Below are 17,307 nucleotides of genomic sequence, written 5' to 3'. Positions count from 1 at the left end.
AGGCTCAGGTGGAGACACAGGTAAGAGTGAGGTTCGGGTGGAGACACAGGTAAGAGTGAGGTTCGGGTGGAGACACAGGTAAGAGTGAGGCTCGGGTGGAGACACAGGTAAGAGTGAGGCTTGGGTGGAGACATGTGAGGGCGGGGTTCAGACTAGCTTTCCCATTCCTGAGAAAACATAGTGTGTCTTTTCTATGCTAACGATGTGCAGATATTCCTGCCATGAGGCCAGATGAAAACACCTCCCCTTACTGAGCTTCTGGACTGTAGAAATGATGGAAAGCAGCAGTTGGTACGAAACCTTCTGCACTTGAATGACAGCAAAACTAAATATACCTTGTTTGGAACATCACCCTTTTTCTAACTCTCCAACCGAGTTTTAAAGGTGTCATCACCAGGGGCCTTATTAATCAAACTGAGCCTAGCAAAGCAAACTACAGGCGGCGTCTGCAGCGCAAAAAGCAAATCCTGCACTTCTACTGTCAGATTTATAAAAGCGTGCCCACGCACGTCGTCCACCTGTTTCCGTTTACAAATCAGTATCAACTCAATAGCCGGCGCAGGTGAGGGAACAGCTAGCCCCGCCTACATGGTGGCTATAAATGTTCAGGTGGACGCCTGTAATACATGTTGATCTAATCATTTCTCATCATTTCCATGACGGCTCGGGAGGGAAACAGAGGGGAGAAGTGGAATTTTTGGGGTGTGAGACAGAGAACTTGATGGACCACGTTGGAAAAGGTAAAAATGTTTACCTGGTGGGCACGGCGTGGACGTTACTGGTGTCAGAAAGACAGAATAGTGGTAGTGGGGGGGCTATCAACAAGACATTCCAGAGGAGTCGGAACCGCCATCGGTGATCAGCTGATCAGCTTTTCTCTTTCGCTGCGTGTGTTTATGGTTCAGCTCTGGAGGTAGAAACTAGCAGTTTAGAAAAGGTCTGATGGGGAACCAGGCAGGAGCGCTCAGCTCTGGAGGTAGAAACTAGCAGTTTAGAAAAGGTCTGATGGGGAACCAGGCGGGAGCGCTCAGCTCTGGAGGTAGAAACTAGCGGTTTAGAAAAGGTCTGATGGGGAACCAGGCGGGAGCGCTCAGCTCTGGAGGTAGAAACTAGTGGTTTAGAAAAGGTCTGATGGGGAACCAGGCGGGAGCGCTCAGCTCAGGAGGTAGAAACTAGCGGTTTAGAAAAGGTCTGATAGGGAACCAGGCGGGAGCGTTCAGCTCAGGAGGTAGAAACTAGGGGTTTAGAAAAGGTCTGATGGGGAACCAGGCGGGAGCGCTGACCAGGAAAAGGGGGCACAAATGATTGTTTTAAGTTCCTGATTTTATGTAATAATGAACTGATTAAAGTCATTATCTAATGTACAAAAGCAAAGAAAACCCAAGTGAGGTTTGGCTCTTTCTGTTGACACAATAAAAACAGGCAGATTACAAAGTCGTGAATAGTGATTAATCGTGATTAATTCCTTTGTAAATTGTAAATAATCTGATTAAATATTTTAATCATTTCACAGCTTCAGTTAAAACATAATTATAAAACCTAAATGAAGCTTTTCCACTCGACTGCTTCTGTTTCTGTTCTCAGGTAGTTTCTTACAGTTTTTGTGGTTTTGCCTGTTTCTGCCTCTATATCTGATTATCGTCTGTCTCCACCCATCTGTCTCCACCTGTCTGTCTCCACCCATCTGTCTCTACCCACCTTACCCCACCCATCTGTCTCTACCCATCTATCTTTACTCATCTATCTCCACTCGTCTGTCTCCGACCATCTGTTTCCACCCATCTGTCTCTACCCGCCTGTCTCCACCCATCTGTCTCTACCCACCTTACCCCGCCCATCTGTCTCTACCCATCTATCTTTACTCATCTATCTCCACCCATCTGTCTCTACCCGCCTGTCTCCACCCATCTGTCTCTACCTGCCTTACCCCACCCATCTGTCTCTACCCATCTATCTTTACTCATCTATCTCCACTCGTCTGTCTCCGACCATCTGTTTCCACCCGTCTGTCTCTACCCGCCTGTCTCCACCCATCTGTCTCTACCCACCTTACCCCACCCATCTGTCTCTACCCATCTATCTTTACTCATCTATCTCCTCTCGTCTGTCTCCGACTATCTGTTTCCACCCATCTGTCTCTACCCATCTTACCTCACCCATCTGTCTCTACCCATCTATCTTTACTCGTCCATCTCCACTCATCTGTCTCCGACCATCTGTTTCCACCCATCTGTCTCTACCCATCTATCTTTACTCATCTATCTCCACTCGTCTGTCTCCGACCATCTGTTTCCACCCATCTGTCTCTACCCGCCTGTCTCCACCCATCTGTCTCTACCCACCTTACCCCACCCATCTGTCTCTACCCATCTATCTTTACTCATCTATCTCCACCCGTCTGTCTCTACCGACCTTACTCCACCCATCTGTCTCTACCTGCCTGTCTCCACCCATCTGTCTCTACCCACCTTACCCCACCCATCTGTCTCTACCCATCTATCTTTACTCATCTATCTCCTCTCATCTGTCTCCGACTATCTGTTTCCACCCATCTGTCTCTACCCGCCTGTCTCCACCCATCTATCTTTACTTATCTATCTCCACCCATCTGTCTCTGACCATCTGTTTCCACCCATCTGTCTCTACCCGCATGTCTCCACCCATCTATCTTTACTCATCTATCTCCACTCGTCTGTCTCTGACCATCTGTTTCCACCCACCTGTTTCTACCCACCTTACTCCACCCATCTGTCTCTACCTGCCTGTCTCCACCCATCTATCTTTACTCATCTATTTCCACTTGTCTGTCTCCGACCATCTGTTTCCACCCACCTGTTTCTACCCACCTTACTCCACCCATCTATCTTTACTCATCTATCTCCACTTGTCTGTCTCTGACCATTTGTTTCCACCCATCTGTCTCTACCTGCCTGTCTCCACCCATCTATCTTTACTCATCTATCTCCACTCATTTGTCTCCACCCATCTGTCTCCACCTGTCTGTCTACAGACATTACTGTGTTAACATCCCAGAATCTCTTCCTAAGCTGCTTCTTTCCGTCAAATGGAACTCCAGAGATGAAGTGTCACAGGTACAAACCCATTGTCAGGTTTGATTCTCTCACACCTTTAGTTCCACCTGTCACTCACCTTTGCCACCCACCTGTACCCGCCTCCTCGTTCTCAGATGTACTGTTTACTGAGGGAATGGCCACTGATGGAGCCGGAGTCAGCTCTAGAGCTGTTGGACTGTAACTTTCCGGATCCGATGGTCAGGGAGTTCGCTTTGCGCTGCCTGGTACAGGGCCTGACGGACGACAAGCTGTCGCAGTACCTGCTGCAGCTCGTACAGGTGCGTTCATACCTTCAAACCTGCCTTCATGGTCTGTGTAATCGTTGGGTCATGCATGTCAGTACAAGATCTGTATGTCAGCAGGTGTTGAAGTATGAGATGTACCTGGACAACCCGTTGGCTCGATTTCTCATCAAGAAAGCTCTAACCAATCAGAGGATAGGACACTTCTTCTTCTGGCACCTTAAGTCAGTACAAAGCCCTGATTCTTACCTGAATGGACCTGTGATAAACACGCTACCTGTTCTAAACCCTGTCTGTGTGATCATGTTACAGGTCAGAGATGCACAACAAGACTGTTTCCAGAAGGTTCGGTCTACTGCTGGAAGCTTTTTGCAGAGCCTGCGGCATGTACCTGAAACACCTAAACAGACAGGTGAGCACGCCACCTGGAGAGACAGGTGAGAACTCCAACACCTAGACAGGTGAGCATTTCCACACAGACAGGTGAACACAGACAGGTGAGCACAGACAGGTGAGCACAGACAGGTGACCACGCCACCTGGAGAGACAGGTGAGAACTCCAACACCTAGACAGGTGAGCATTTCCACACAGACAGGTGAACACAGACAGGTGAACACAGACAGGTGAGCACAGACAGGTGAGCATTTCCACACAGACAGGTGAACACAGACAGGTGAACACAGACAGGTGAACACAGACAGGTGAACACAGACAGGTGAGCACGCCACCTGGAGAGACAGGTGAGAACTCCAACACCTAGACAGGTGAGCATTTCCACACAAACAGGTGAACACAGACAGGTGAGCACAGACAGGTGAGCACTCCAGTAACTGGAAAGTGACTGCTGGCTCTGTAATGAATCAGTGTAATTGTTTCTAATGGTCATTAATTATTTAAGCTACTGCCATCTGGTGGTTCAGTGTGAAACCACAGTTTTGTGTGTGTGTGTGTGTGTGTGTGTGTGTGTGTGTGTGTGTGTGTGTGTGTGTGTGTGTGTGTGTGTGTGCGTGGGTGGGTGTGCAGGTGGAGGCCATGGAGAAACTGGTGAATCTCACTGACACACTGAAGCAGGAGAAAAAAGATGAGACTCAGAAAGTAAACGACCAACCAGCATCTTCTGACATCTGACTCTGTGCTATGATTGGCTGAGAGTGACGTGTTGCTGTGCTTTGATTGGTTGTCAGACTCAGATGAAGTTCCTGGTTGAACACATGTCTCGTCCAGACTACATGGAAGCTCTTCAAGGATTTGTCTCTCCTCTGAACCCAGTTCATCAGCTGGGAAACCTCAGGTAGATAATTCCTCAGTGACTGGCTGACTGACTGACTGACTGACTGACTGACTGACTGACTGGCTGGCTGGCTGGCTGGCTGGCTGACTGACTGACTGACTGACTGACTGGCTGCCTGGCTGGCTGGCTGACTGACTGACTGACTGACTAGCTGGCTGGCTAGCTGACTGGCTGGCTGACTGACTGACTGACTGACTGGCTGGCTGGCTGGCTGGCTGACTGGCTGGCTGGCTGGCTGGCTGGCTGGCTGGCTGGCTGGCTGACTGACTGACTGACTGGCTGACTGACTGGCTAATAAAATGAGTTGAAGGACGAAACTCCAGTAAGACCCCGTACTGTCTGCAGACTGGAGGTGTGCAGGATCATGTCCTCGGCCAAGCGCCCCCTGTGGTTGAACTGGGAGAACCCTGACATCATGTCTGAGCTGCTCTTCACCAACAATGAGATCATCTTCAAGAACGGAGACGGTAGCGGGCCCAGCACTGTTTTCACTGCACCATGCTAACCGTGCTAGCAGCAGAGCAGTGCAGGGGATTGTGGGTAACCAAGACTTTTCTGTGTGCAGACCTACGTCAGGACATGCTGACGCTCCAGATAATTAAGATCATGGAAAACATCTGGCAGAACCAAGGCCTGGACCTGCGGTGAGTCTGTGACCTCATCAGAGTGTGTGACATCATACCAGGCAGGGCTTACCTGTACGCGTTCTTGTTCCTCTCCAGCATGCTGCCGTACGGCTGCCTGTCCATTGGGGACTGTGTGGGTCTGATCGAGGTGGTGAAGAACAGCTTCACCATCATGCAGATTCAGTGTAAAGGAGGCCTGAAGGGGGCGCTGCAGTTCAACTCCAACACGCTGCACCACTGGATCAAGGACAAGAACCGTGGAGAGGCGTTAGTACACCACCTGTCTGTCTGACAATGTACCTGTCTGTCAGTTTACAAGCCTGTCTGTCTGACAATGTACCTGTCTGTTTACACACCTGTGTGTCTGACAATGTACACCACCTGTTTGACTGACAAAGTACCTGTCTGTTTACACACCTGTCTGTCTGACAATGTACCTGTCTGTCAGTTTACAAGCCTGTCTGTCTGACAATGTACCTGTCTATCTGACAACGTATCTGTCTGTTTACACACCTGTCTGTCTGACAATGTACACCACCTTTCTTTCTGACAAGGTACCTATCTGTTTACACACCTGTTTGTCTGACAATGTACCTGTCTATCTGACAAAGTACCTATCTGTTTACACACCTGTCTGTCTGACAATGTACACCACCTTTCTTTCTGACAAGGTACCTTTCTGTTTACACACCTGTTTGTCTGACAATGTACCTGTCTATCTGACAAAGTACCTATCTGTTTACACACCTGTTTGTCTGACAATGTACCTGTCTATCTGACAACGTATCTGTCTGTTTACACACCTGTCTGTCTGACAATGTACACCATCTTTCTTTCTGACAAGGTACCTATCTGTTTACACACCTGTTTGTCTGACAATGTACCTGTCTATCTGACAACGTATCTGTCTGTTTACACACCTGTCTGTCTGACAATGTACACCACCTTTCTTTCTGACAAGGTACCTTTCTGTTTACACACCTGTTTGTCTGACAATGTACCTGTCTATCTGACAAAGTACCTATCTGTTTACACACCTGTCTGTCTGACAATGTACACCACCTTTCTCTCTGACAAGGTACCTGTCTGTTTACACACCTGTCTGTCCTAGAACATACCTGTCTGTCGGTTTCCAAACTTGTCTGTCTGACAATGTACTTGTCTGTATACACACGTGTGTGTCTGACAATGTACACCACCTGTCTATCTGACAACGTACCTATTTGTTTACACACCTGTCTGTCTGACAATGTACACCACCTTTCTTTCTGACAAGGTATCTATCTGTTTACACACCTGTCTGTCTGACATTGTACACCACCTGTCTGTCTGACAATGTACCTGTCTGTCAGTTCACAACCCTGTCTGTCTGACAATGTACCTGTCTATCTGACAACGTACCTGTCTGTTTACACACCTGTCTGTCTGACAATGTACCTGTCTATCTGACAACGTACCTGTCTGTTTACACACCTGTCTGTCTGACAATGTACCTGTCTGTATACACACTTGTGTGTCTGACAATGTACACCACCTGTCTTTCTGACAAAGTACCTGTCTGTCTGACAACGTACCTGTCTGTCTGACAATGTACCTGTCTATCTGACAAAGTACCTGTCTGTTTACACACCTGTTTGTCCTAGAACGTACCTGTCTGTCGGTTTAAAAACTTGTCTGTCTGACAAAGTACCTATCTGTTTACACACCTGTGTGTCTGACAATGTACACCACCTGTTTGACTGACAAAGTACCTGTCTGTTTACACACCTGTCTGTCTGACAATGTACACCACCTGTGTGTCTAACGACGTACCTGTCTGTCTGACAGTGTTCCTATCTGTTTACACACCTGTTTGTCTGACAATGTACCTGTCTATCTGACAAAGTACCTATCTGTTTACACACCTGTCTGTCTGACAATGTACACCACCTTTCTTTCTGACAAGGTACCTTTCTGTTTACACACCTGTTTGTCTGACAATGTACCTGTCTATCTGACAAAGTACCTATCTGTTTACACACCTGTTTGTCTGACAATGTACCTGTCTATCTGACAACGTATCTGTCTGTTTACACACCTGTCTGTCTGACAATGTACACCATCTTTCTTTCTGACAAGGTACCTATCTGTTTACACACCTGTTTGTCTGACAATGTACCTGTCTATCTGACAACGTATCTGTCTGTTTACACACCTGTCTGTCTGACAATGTACACCACCTTTCTTTCTGACAAGGTACCTTTCTGTTTACACACCTGTTTGTCTGACAATGTACCTGTCTATCTGACAAAGTACCTATCTGTTTACACACCTGTCTGTCTGACAATGTACACCACCTTTCTCTCTGACAAGGTACCTGTCTGTTTACACACCTGTCTGTCCTAGAACATACCTGTCTGTCGGTTTCCAAACTTGTCTGTCTGACAATGTACTTGTCTGTATACACACGTGTGTGTCTGACAATGTACACCACCTGTCTATCTGACAACGTACCTATTTGTTTACACACCTGTCTGTCTGACAATGTACACCACCTTTCTTTCTGACAAGGTATCTATCTGTTTACACACCTGTCTGTCTGACATTGTACACCACCTGTCTGTCTGACAATGTACCTGTCTGTCAGTTCACAACCCTGTCTGTCTGACAATGTACCTGTCTATCTGACAACGTACCTGTCTGTTTACACACCTGTCTGTCTGACAATGTACCTGTCTATCTGACAACGTACCTGTCTGTTTACACACCTGTCTGTCTGACAATGTACCTGTCTGTATACACACTTGTGTGTCTGACAATGTACACCACCTGTCTTTCTGACAAAGTACCTGTCTGTCTGACAACGTACCTGTCTGTCTGACAATGTACCTGTCTATCTGACAAAGTACCTGTCTGTTTACACACCTGTTTGTCCTAGAACGTACCTGTCTGTCGGTTTAAAAACTTGTCTGTCTGACAAAGTACCTATCTGTTTACACACCTGTGTGTCTGACAATGTACACCACCTGTTTGACTGACAAAGTACCTGTCTGTTTACACACCTGTCTGTCTGACAATGTACACCACCTGTGTGTCTAACGACGTACCTGTCTGTCTGACAGTGTTCCTATCTGTTTACACACCTGTCTTTCTGACAACATGCCTGTCTGTTTACACACCTGTGTGTCTGACAATGTACCTGTCTTTTTACACACCTGTGTGTCTGACAACATGCCTGTCTGTTTACACACCTGTGTGTCTGACAACATGCCTGTCTGTTTACACACCTGTCTGTCTGACAATGTACACCACTTGTCTGTCTGACAATGTACCTGTCTGTCAGTTTACATACCTGTCTGTCTGACAAAGTACCTCTTTGTTTACACACTAGTGTGTCTGACAACATGCCTGTCAGTTTACAAACCTGTCTGTCTGACAATGTACCTGTCTGTTTACACACCTGTCTGTCTGACAACATGCCTGTCTGTTTACACACCTGTGTGTCTGACAATGTACACCACCTGTATGTCTGACAATGTACATGTCTGTCAGTTTACAAACCTGTCTGTCTGACAATGTACCTGTCTGTTTACACACCTGTCTGTCTGACAACCTGCCTGTCTGTTTACACACCTGTGTGTCTGACAACATGCCTGTCTGTTTACACACCTGTCTGTCTGACAATGTACACCACTTGTCTGTCTGACAATGTACCTGTCTGTCAGTTTACAACCTGTGTGTCTGACAACATGCCTGTCTGTTTACACACTTGTCGGTCTGACAATGTACACAGCCTTTCTTTCTGATAAAGTACCTGTCTGTCTGACAACGTACCTGTCTGTACACAAACCTGTCTGTCTGACAACGTACCTGTCTGTCGATTTACAAACCTGCCGGTCTGACAATGTACCTGTCTGTCTGACAATGTACTTGTCTGTTTACACACCTGTCTGTATGACAATGTACCTGTCTGTCTGACAACATACCTTTCTGTTTACACACCTGTGTGTCTGACACCGTACACCACCTTTCTGTCTGACAACATACCTGTCTGTTGGTTTACAAACCTGTCTGTCTGACAACGTACCTGTCTGTTGATTTACAAACCTGCCTGTCTGACAATGTACCTGTCTGTTTACACACCTGTCTGTATGACAATGTACCTGTCTGTCGGTTTACAAATCTGTCTGTTTGACAATGTACCACTCTGTTGGTTTACAAACCTGTCTGTCTGACAGTGTACCTGTCTGTCTAATAACGTAACTGTCTGTCGGTTCACAAACCTGTCTGTCTAACAATGTACCTATCTGTCTGTCAATGTACCTGTCTGTTAACATACCTGTGTTTCTGACAACTTACACCACCTGTCTGTCTGAGAATGTAGCTGTCTGTTGGTTTACAAACCTGTGTGTCTGACAACGTACCTGTCTGTTGGTTTACAAACCTGTCTGTCTGACAACGTACCTGTCTGTCGATTTACAAACCTGCCTGTCTGACAATGTACTTGTCTGTCTGACAATGTACCTGTCTGTTTACACACCTGTCTGTATGACAATGTACCTGTCTGTCGGTTTACAAACCTGTCTGTTTGACAATGTACCACTCTGTCGGTTTACAACCCTGTCTGTCTGACAGAGTACCTGTCTGTCTAATAACGTAACTGTCTGTCGGTTCGCAAACCTGTCTGTCTGACAATGTACCTATCTGTCTGTCAGTGTACCTGTCTGTTAACATACCTGTGTTTCTGACAACTTACACCACCTGTCTGTCTGAGACTGTAGCTGTCTGCTTACATACCTGTCTGTCTGACAACGTACACCACCTGACTGTCTGCTTACATACCTGTCTGTCTAACTATGTACCTGTCTGTATAGACACCTGTTTGTCTGACAATTTGCCCCATTCTGACAATGTACATCTCTGTTAACTCACACAACTGTTTGTTTGAGAATTTACCTGTCTTTCTGACAATATACCTGTCTGTTGGCTTACACAGTTCACCTGTCTTTTTGACAAATTTCATGTGTGTCTGACAATGTACCTTTCTGTTTGCTTACAAACCTCTCTGACAGTTTGTCTGTCCGCTAACACCTGTCTGTCTGACATTTTACCTGTCCTTCTGACAATATACCTGTCTGTCTGAAAATGTTCCTGACTCTGACATTGTACCTGCCTTTCTAAAAATGTACCTGTCTGTCTGACAATGTAAGCATACAGAGTTCGTCTGTGTGCTTACATATCTTTATTTCTGACTATTTACCTGTCGGTCTGAACATTTGCTACCTCCCTCTAACTCGCTAACACCTGCCCCTCCTCTCTCTCTCACACCTGTCTGTATTTTTCAGGTATGATCGGGCCATTGACCTATTCACCAGGTCGTGTGCTGGTTACTGTGTCGCCACATTCATCCTGGGAATTGGAGACCGGCACAATTCCAACATCATGCTTAAGGAAAATGGACAGGTGAGCCACTGATTCCTCCTGACTCCTCCTCCTGACTTCTTTTCCTGAGCCTGACTCCTCCCCTGACGTCTGCTGACTCCTCACCACTAACTCCTCCTTCTGACTCTTCCTGACTCCTCCCCCTGATTCCTCACCGCTGACTCCTCCTCCTGACTTCTTTTCCTGAGCCTGACTCCTCCCCTGACGTCTGCTGACTCCTCACCACTAACTCCTCCTTCTGACTCTTCCTGACTCCTCCCCCTGACTCTTCTTCTTGGTCTTCCTACAGCTGTTCCACATTGACTTTGGTCACTTCCTGGACCACAAGAAGAAAAAGTTTGGCTATAAAAGGGAACGGGTACCCTTCGTCCTGACTCAGGATTTCCTCATCGTCATCAGTAAAGGGGTCCAGGAGTCCACTAAGACGAAAGAGTTTGAGAGGTCTTACCTGCTACTCACCTGTCTGCTGCTGCTCCTGCTGTATAGCTTTGACCCCGCCTCACCTGTGCTCACCTGTCTGTGGGTTCTGTAGGTTTCAAGAGATGTGCTATAAAGCCTACCTGGCCATCCGTCAGCATGCCAGCCTCTTCATCAACCTCTTCTCCCTCATGCTGGGCTGCGGCATGCCTGAACTGCAGAGCTTTGATGACATCGCCTACCTGCGGAAGACCCTCGCCCTGGGTAAGACAGAGAAGGAGAGGAAGAAGTGAAGTGTAAATCTTCATTTTCTTAAACATAATTAGACGTGATAACTGTCAGATGCAGAAATGATGATGTGATGGTGCATGTCGTGTAACCGGTGAGTTTCTGTGATGTGCTAGTTAAAATTTGCTGAGAATAATAACAAAAAGACCACGTAAAATGTTGCCCCTCCAGGTCCTATGCAGATAAAACAAGCAAAATTTAAGTCCTAGTTATCACCCTATAGATGTCAGTGTGCCATAATCCTGTCCTCGTCAGACTTCAACATACACTTCCCTCCAGCAGTATGAGAACAGGTTTTTATGCTGTAGACTACAAACATTTGGATTTGATATAAAAGATAAATATGAGACAAAAAAAAACCCATTTCAGCTTTAATTTCGTTATATGACACCTCGGTAGATAAATTTATTCTTACAACAACATTTCTAGGTGAGCAGGAGTTAAAGTGGAACTTCATATCTAGCTGCATGTCCCTCCCACGGCATTAAAATGCTGCTTTATGGCGTTTACATCTGGCTGACATCTTTCCCCTGATGAGCTCCTCTATCATTCTACTGTGATGAAGCATCTTCCAGTCAGTTTGGTTGTATCATCCCTTAAATTAGCAGTCAGAATGTTTCTGGTTACTTTTTCTCTTCATTGTGCTGCATCATCATGAAGATCAATGAGCCCGAAGAAGTCCCGTCCACTGGGCTTCACAGATGAACTTCGGATCGTGGGCACATCCTGGCGCATGCTCTCATCTGGTCGTGCTCATTAAACGTTGGGCAGCCACATTTTGCACAAGTGGAAGGCAGCTGAGGACCTGGAGACCCTGGCTTACAGAGCGTCTCAGTAATAATAATAATAATAAAGCTTTATTTGTATAGCACTTTTAAAAAACCAAGGTTTACAAAGTGCTGAACATCACACAGCAAAGTCAGGTAATAAAATCAACAATGAAAAGATATGTGCACGAGTACATTTTGAAAATAAAGTAAATAAAAATGTTATAACAAAGCCAGTGGATAAAAATGTGTGTTAAGAAGTGACTTAAAAGATGAACTGATGGTTCCAGCCTTATCTCCTCAGGCAGGTCGTTCCAGAGTCGAGGGGCTCGGACTGAAAAAGCTCGGTCACCTCTGGTCTTTGGTTTGGACCCTGGCACAGCTAAAAGGGACCTGCCTGAGGATCTAAGGCTGCGGGGAGGCTTGTGGGGTGTCAGTAACTCTGTCATGTAGCCGGGTGCCAGACCTAAACAAGTTTTAAAAGTAATCAGTAAAACTTTAAAATCAATTCTAAAACGTACAGCCAGCGAGGCTGAAACAGGGTCATATGTTGTCTTCTACTAAAATCAGTGAGAAGCCGAGCTGCTGAGTTTTCAACAAGCTGGAGGAGAGAGAGGATTTATTTTCCAGACCGGAGAGGAGGAGTTACAGAAGTCGAGTCTGGAGAAAAGTAGAGCATTGATAACTTTTCTAAATCGGGCCGGGAGAGGACAGGTTTGATTTTACTGATGGTGCGGAGGTGAAGGAAACAGGACTGGCTGACTTTTTTCATGTGAAGATGAAAATTAAGACTGGAATCAAGTATAACACCCAGGTTTCTGGCAGAGGGGGTGACATTAGAGGAGAGAGGACCGAGACTGTCTTCAGTATGACCTGTGGTAACCGCAAAGGTTCGATCTAAAAGACAAGAATAAAACCAATCAAGTGTCTGTGATGCCAACCCAGGTTTCAAGACGATCAATTAAAATATTGTGATCAACGTATCAAATGCAGCACTGAAATGTAAAAAAATTAAAATGATGCTCTCTCCTCTATCTGAGGCTAAAAGAAGCTCATTAGAGACTTTGAGGAGAGCTCTTTCAGTGCTGTGTAGGGCTTTAAAACCAGACTGATGTCATTTCCATTTATAAAACCTAAAATCTGATTAGACACAACTTTCTCTAAAACTTTGGATAATGGTAAATGGTCCGTATTTATATAGCGCTTTTCTGTACCAGGATACCCAAAGCGCTTTACAGTATACAGCACATTCACCCATTCACACACACATTCACACACTGATGGCGGAAGCTGCCGTGCAAGGCGCTCGACCACGACCCATCAGGAGCAACTAGGGGTTCGGTGTCTTGCCCAAGGACACCTCGACATGAACACGACTTGGCTGAGGATCGAACCGGCAACCCTCGGGTTACAAGACGACCGCTCTACCTTGCTGAGCCACGCCGCCCCCAAATAATAATAATAATAATAATAATAATAGTAATAATAATAATAATAATACATTTTATTTAAAAGTGCCTTTCAAAACACCCAAGGACACTGTACAAAGGAACATTAAAATAGTTTAAAACCACTATGTACAGAACAAACATTAAAACAGTTAAAACAATAAGTGCAAAACTAAGCAGAATGGAGGACAACAGAAAGATGGAGAATGACTAGATAACATAGGACTGTCTGAACAAATGTGTTTTGAGTTGCGATTTGAAGAGAGGAAGAGAGTCTATGGTACGGATGTCAGGGGGAAGAGAGTTCCAGAGATGGGGAGCAGAGCGGCTGAATGCTCGGCTCCCCATGGTGACGAGACGGGCAGGGGGGACAAGAAGCTGGAGAGAGGAGGAGGAGCGAAGTTAACGGATCGGAGTGGCAATGTGCAGGAGATCAGATATATATGGAGGGGCCAGAATGTGGAGTTCTTTGAATGTAATGAGGAGAATTTTAAAGTTAATTCTTTGTTTTACGGGGAGCCAGTGAAGTTGTTGTAAGATGGGGGTGATGTGGTGAGTAGAAGGGGTCTGTGCTGCAGAGGTTTGGAGGAGCTGCAGTTTCTGGAGGAATTTATTGGGGAGACCAAAGAGAAGAGCGTTGCAGTAGCCAATCCGGGAGGTAACAAGATGTGGACGAGGATGGCAGTGGTGTGGGGGGTGAGAGAGGGACGGAGACGAGAAATGTTTCTCAAGTGAAAATATGCAGACGGGTGATGCTGTTAATGTGGGAGTGAAAAGAGAGTGTGCTGTCGAGGGAAAAAGGGAAGCTTTGAGATCGGTCTAAAGTTGTTAAAATCATCGATGCTTAAACTAGGCTTTTTAAAAAGCGGTTGGACCACAGCATGTTTAAAAGAAGGAGGGACAACACCTTCTGACAAGGACAGGTTAATGATGGATAAAATGCTGGGCCCAACTGTGCTAAAAACATCTTTGAGGAATTTGGTGGGTACGACATCAAGATGTGGTTGTTTTCATGTGAAATAAAACAGAGGCTCAGATGGTGGGGGAGGATACCGGTCAGGCCTGGTAGACCCAAGCGTGTTGTGAGGGTCTGCTGGGAACGTCTGGCAGAGTCCCCTGTCAGAAAGAGTTTCAACTCCCATCTCCGGCAGAGCTTCAACCATGTTCCGGGTGAGGCGGGGGACATTGAGTCCGAATGGGCTGTGTTCCATGCCTCTATTGTCGAGGTGGCCAGCCGCAGCTGTGGCTGTAAGGTCGTCGGTGCCTGTCGTGGCGGTAACCCCCGAACTCGTTGGTGGACACCAGCAGTAAGGGATGCTGTCAAGCTGAAGAAGGAGTCCTATCGGGCCTTTTTGGCCTGTGGGACTCCAGAGGCAGCTGATGGGTATCGGTGGGCTAAGCAGAGTGCAGCTTCGGCAGTCGCTAAGGCAAAAACTCAGGCATGGGAGGAGTTTGGAGAGGCCATGGAGAATGACTTCCGGAGGGCTTCGAGGAGATTCTGGTCCACCATCCGGCGGCTCAGGAGGGGAAAGCAGTGCTCCATCAACACTGTGTACAGTGGGGATGGGGGGCTGCTGACCTCGACTCAGGACGTTGTGATGCGGTGGAGGGAATACTTCGAAGACCTCCTCAATCCCACCAACACGTCTTCTGATGAGGAAGCAGAATCTGGGGTAGCTGGTGCTGGTTCTTCCATCTCTCGGGCTGAGGTCGCTAAAGGTGGTTATAAAGCTCCTTGGTGGCAGGGCCCCGGGGGTGGATTAGGTTCGCCCAGAGTTCCTTAAGGCTCTGGATGCTGTAGGGCTGTCTTGGTTGACAAGCCTCTGCAGCGTCGTGTGGACATCGGGGACAGTTCCCCTGGACTGGCAGACTGGGGTGGTGGTCCCCCTCTTCAAAAAGGGGGACCGGAGGGTGTGCTCCAACTACAGGGGGATCACACTCCTCAGCCTCCCCGGTAAGGTCTATTCAGGGGTTCTGGAGAAGAGGGTCCGTCAGATAGTCGAACCTCGGATTGAGGAGGAGCAGTGTGGTTTTCATCCTGGTCGTGGAACAGTGGACCAGCTCTACACCCTCTTTGGGGTCTTTGAGGGGGCATGGGAGTTTGCCCAACCAATCTACATGTGTTTTGTGGATTTGGAGAAGGAATTTGACCGTGTTCCCCAGGGACTCCTGTGGGGGGTACTCCGGGAGTATGGAGTGCCGGACTCGCTTGTAAGAGCTGTCCGGTCCCTGTACGACCGGTGTCAGAGCTTGGTCCACATTGCCGGCAGTAAATCAGAATCGTTTCCAGTGCGGGTTGGACTCCGCCAAGGCTGCCCTCTGTCACCGATTCTGTTCATAACTTTTATGGACAGAATTTCTAGGCGCAGCCAAGGTGTTGAGGGGATCTGGTTCGGTGGCCTCAGGATTGGGTCTCTGCTCTTTGCGGATGATGTGGTTCTGTTGGCTTCATCGGGATGTGATCATCAGCTCTCACTGGAGTTATTTGCAGCAGAGTGTGAAGCGGCTGGGATGAGAATCAGCAACTCCAAGTCCGAGACCACGGTCCTCTGCCGGAAAAGGGTGGAGTGCTCTCTCCGGGTCTGCGATAGGGTCCTGCCCCAAGTGGAGGAGTTCACGTATCTCGGGGTCTTGTTCACGAGTGAGGGAAGGATGGAGGGAGATGGACAGGCGGATCGGTGCGGCGTCTGCAGTGATGTGGACTCTGCATCGGTCTGTCGTGGTGAAGAAGGAGCTGAGCCAAAAGACAAAGCTCTCGATTTACCGGTCAATCTACGTTTTACCCTCACCGATGGTCATGAGCTGTGGGTAATGACCGAAAGAATGAGATCTTGAATACAAGCAGCCGAAATGAGTTTTCTCTGCAGGGTGGCCGGGCTCTCCCTTAGAGATAGGGTGAGAAGCTCGGTGATCCGGGAGGGGCTCAGAGTAGAGTCGCTGCTCCTCCACATCGAGAGGAGCCAGATGAGGAGGCTCGGGCATCTGGTTAGGATGCCTCCTGGACTCCTGGGGCTTCAATGAGTGGTGTGCAGTCGCCTTGGGTTAGCCAGATCTCTGGTAAAACCAACAAGTCCAAGTAATTGCTAGTAATAAAATCGTAGCAAATGAATGTTTTGTTGTTGATGGATCTGCTATTTATTCTATTCTATTCTATTCTACAGTCATTTAGCAGACGCTTTTATCCAAAGCGACTTACATTTGAGAGTAAGAACAATACAAGCATGAATTCAAACAAGATGGGACGTCATAATTAAGTGACAGTCAGACCGCTTTTGAGTCCAATTGGACCCAGGTGCTGTCATGTAGTGCTAGTGCAGTGCATGTAATTAATTTTTTTTTTTTTTTTTTTTTGTCATTTTATTTAAATACAAGATTACGATTTCAGAATGTTTCTGTCAGAAAAAGAAAATCTAAACTGGAGAAATGATGAATCATTAACTAACAGTGATTGTTGGACAGAGATCTAACATTAAGTACAGCTAGTTTTATGAAGTTTACTCTGGTCTCTGTTGTATTCTGAGTTATACAAGGTACAGTTAACAGATTAGATCCATTCACCCCACAAACTGACCGTGTTCGATTCCTTATTTTACTAACACAGGAATCCTACTGGGTCCAGGCTTGATCTCAGAACAGCTGTCAGTAGTAGCAAAACTACAGCAAGGACCCTGAACGCATCATGGATGTTATCTTTGTTGTGAATTCTGCTGCTATGTGAACCTCCAGCACCTC

At 46.9% G+C, this 17,307-nt stretch overlaps 1 protein-coding gene and 1 long non-coding RNA gene across 3 annotated transcripts in view; one reads left to right on the top strand and one right to left on the bottom strand.

Annotated features, from left to right (window-relative positions):
• The window catches only part of zgc:158659 (uncharacterized protein LOC791141 homolog), a 41,280-nt gene that overhangs the window by 18,365 nt on the left and 5,608 nt on the right, over nt 1–17,307 (top strand). Inside the window, exons 16-27 of one of the 2 annotated variants that reach the window (XM_041986115.1) lie at nt 3,011–3,092; nt 3,188–3,352; nt 3,437–3,540; nt 3,629–3,728; nt 4,341–4,412; nt 4,502–4,608; nt 4,954–5,075; nt 5,174–5,252; nt 5,331–5,501; nt 10,559–10,676; nt 10,945–11,096; nt 11,188–11,336. In XM_041986115.1, the coding sequence (XP_041842049.1) occupies nt 3,011–3,092; nt 3,188–3,352; nt 3,437–3,540; nt 3,629–3,728; nt 4,341–4,412; nt 4,502–4,608; nt 4,954–5,075; nt 5,174–5,252; nt 5,331–5,501; nt 10,559–10,676; nt 10,945–11,096; nt 11,188–11,336 (1,421 nt within the window). Of the gene's footprint in view, nt 1–3,010; nt 3,093–3,187; nt 3,353–3,436; nt 3,541–3,628; nt 3,729–4,340; nt 4,413–4,501; nt 4,609–4,953; nt 5,076–5,173; nt 5,253–5,330; nt 5,502–10,558; nt 10,677–10,944; nt 11,097–11,187; nt 11,337–17,307 lie in introns of those variants that run through there. The other variant, XM_041986116.1, reaches the window with a different exon arrangement.
• Nucleotides 2,219–2,847, bottom strand: LOC121640402. Its single transcript, XR_006010453.1, has 3 exons — nt 2,833–2,847; nt 2,469–2,664; nt 2,219–2,342 (listed from the first exon to the last, which is right to left on the bottom strand). It is a non-coding gene; the product is annotated as an uncharacterized LOC121640402 (long non-coding RNA).

This window comes from Melanotaenia boesemani, chromosome 5, assembly GCF_017639745.1.
Source record: "Melanotaenia boesemani isolate fMelBoe1 chromosome 5, fMelBoe1.pri, whole genome shotgun sequence".
NCBI classification, from domain to species: Eukaryota; Metazoa; Chordata; class Actinopteri; order Atheriniformes; family Melanotaeniidae; genus Melanotaenia; species Melanotaenia boesemani.
This window is presented reverse-complemented; position numbering and strand designations above follow the sequence as displayed.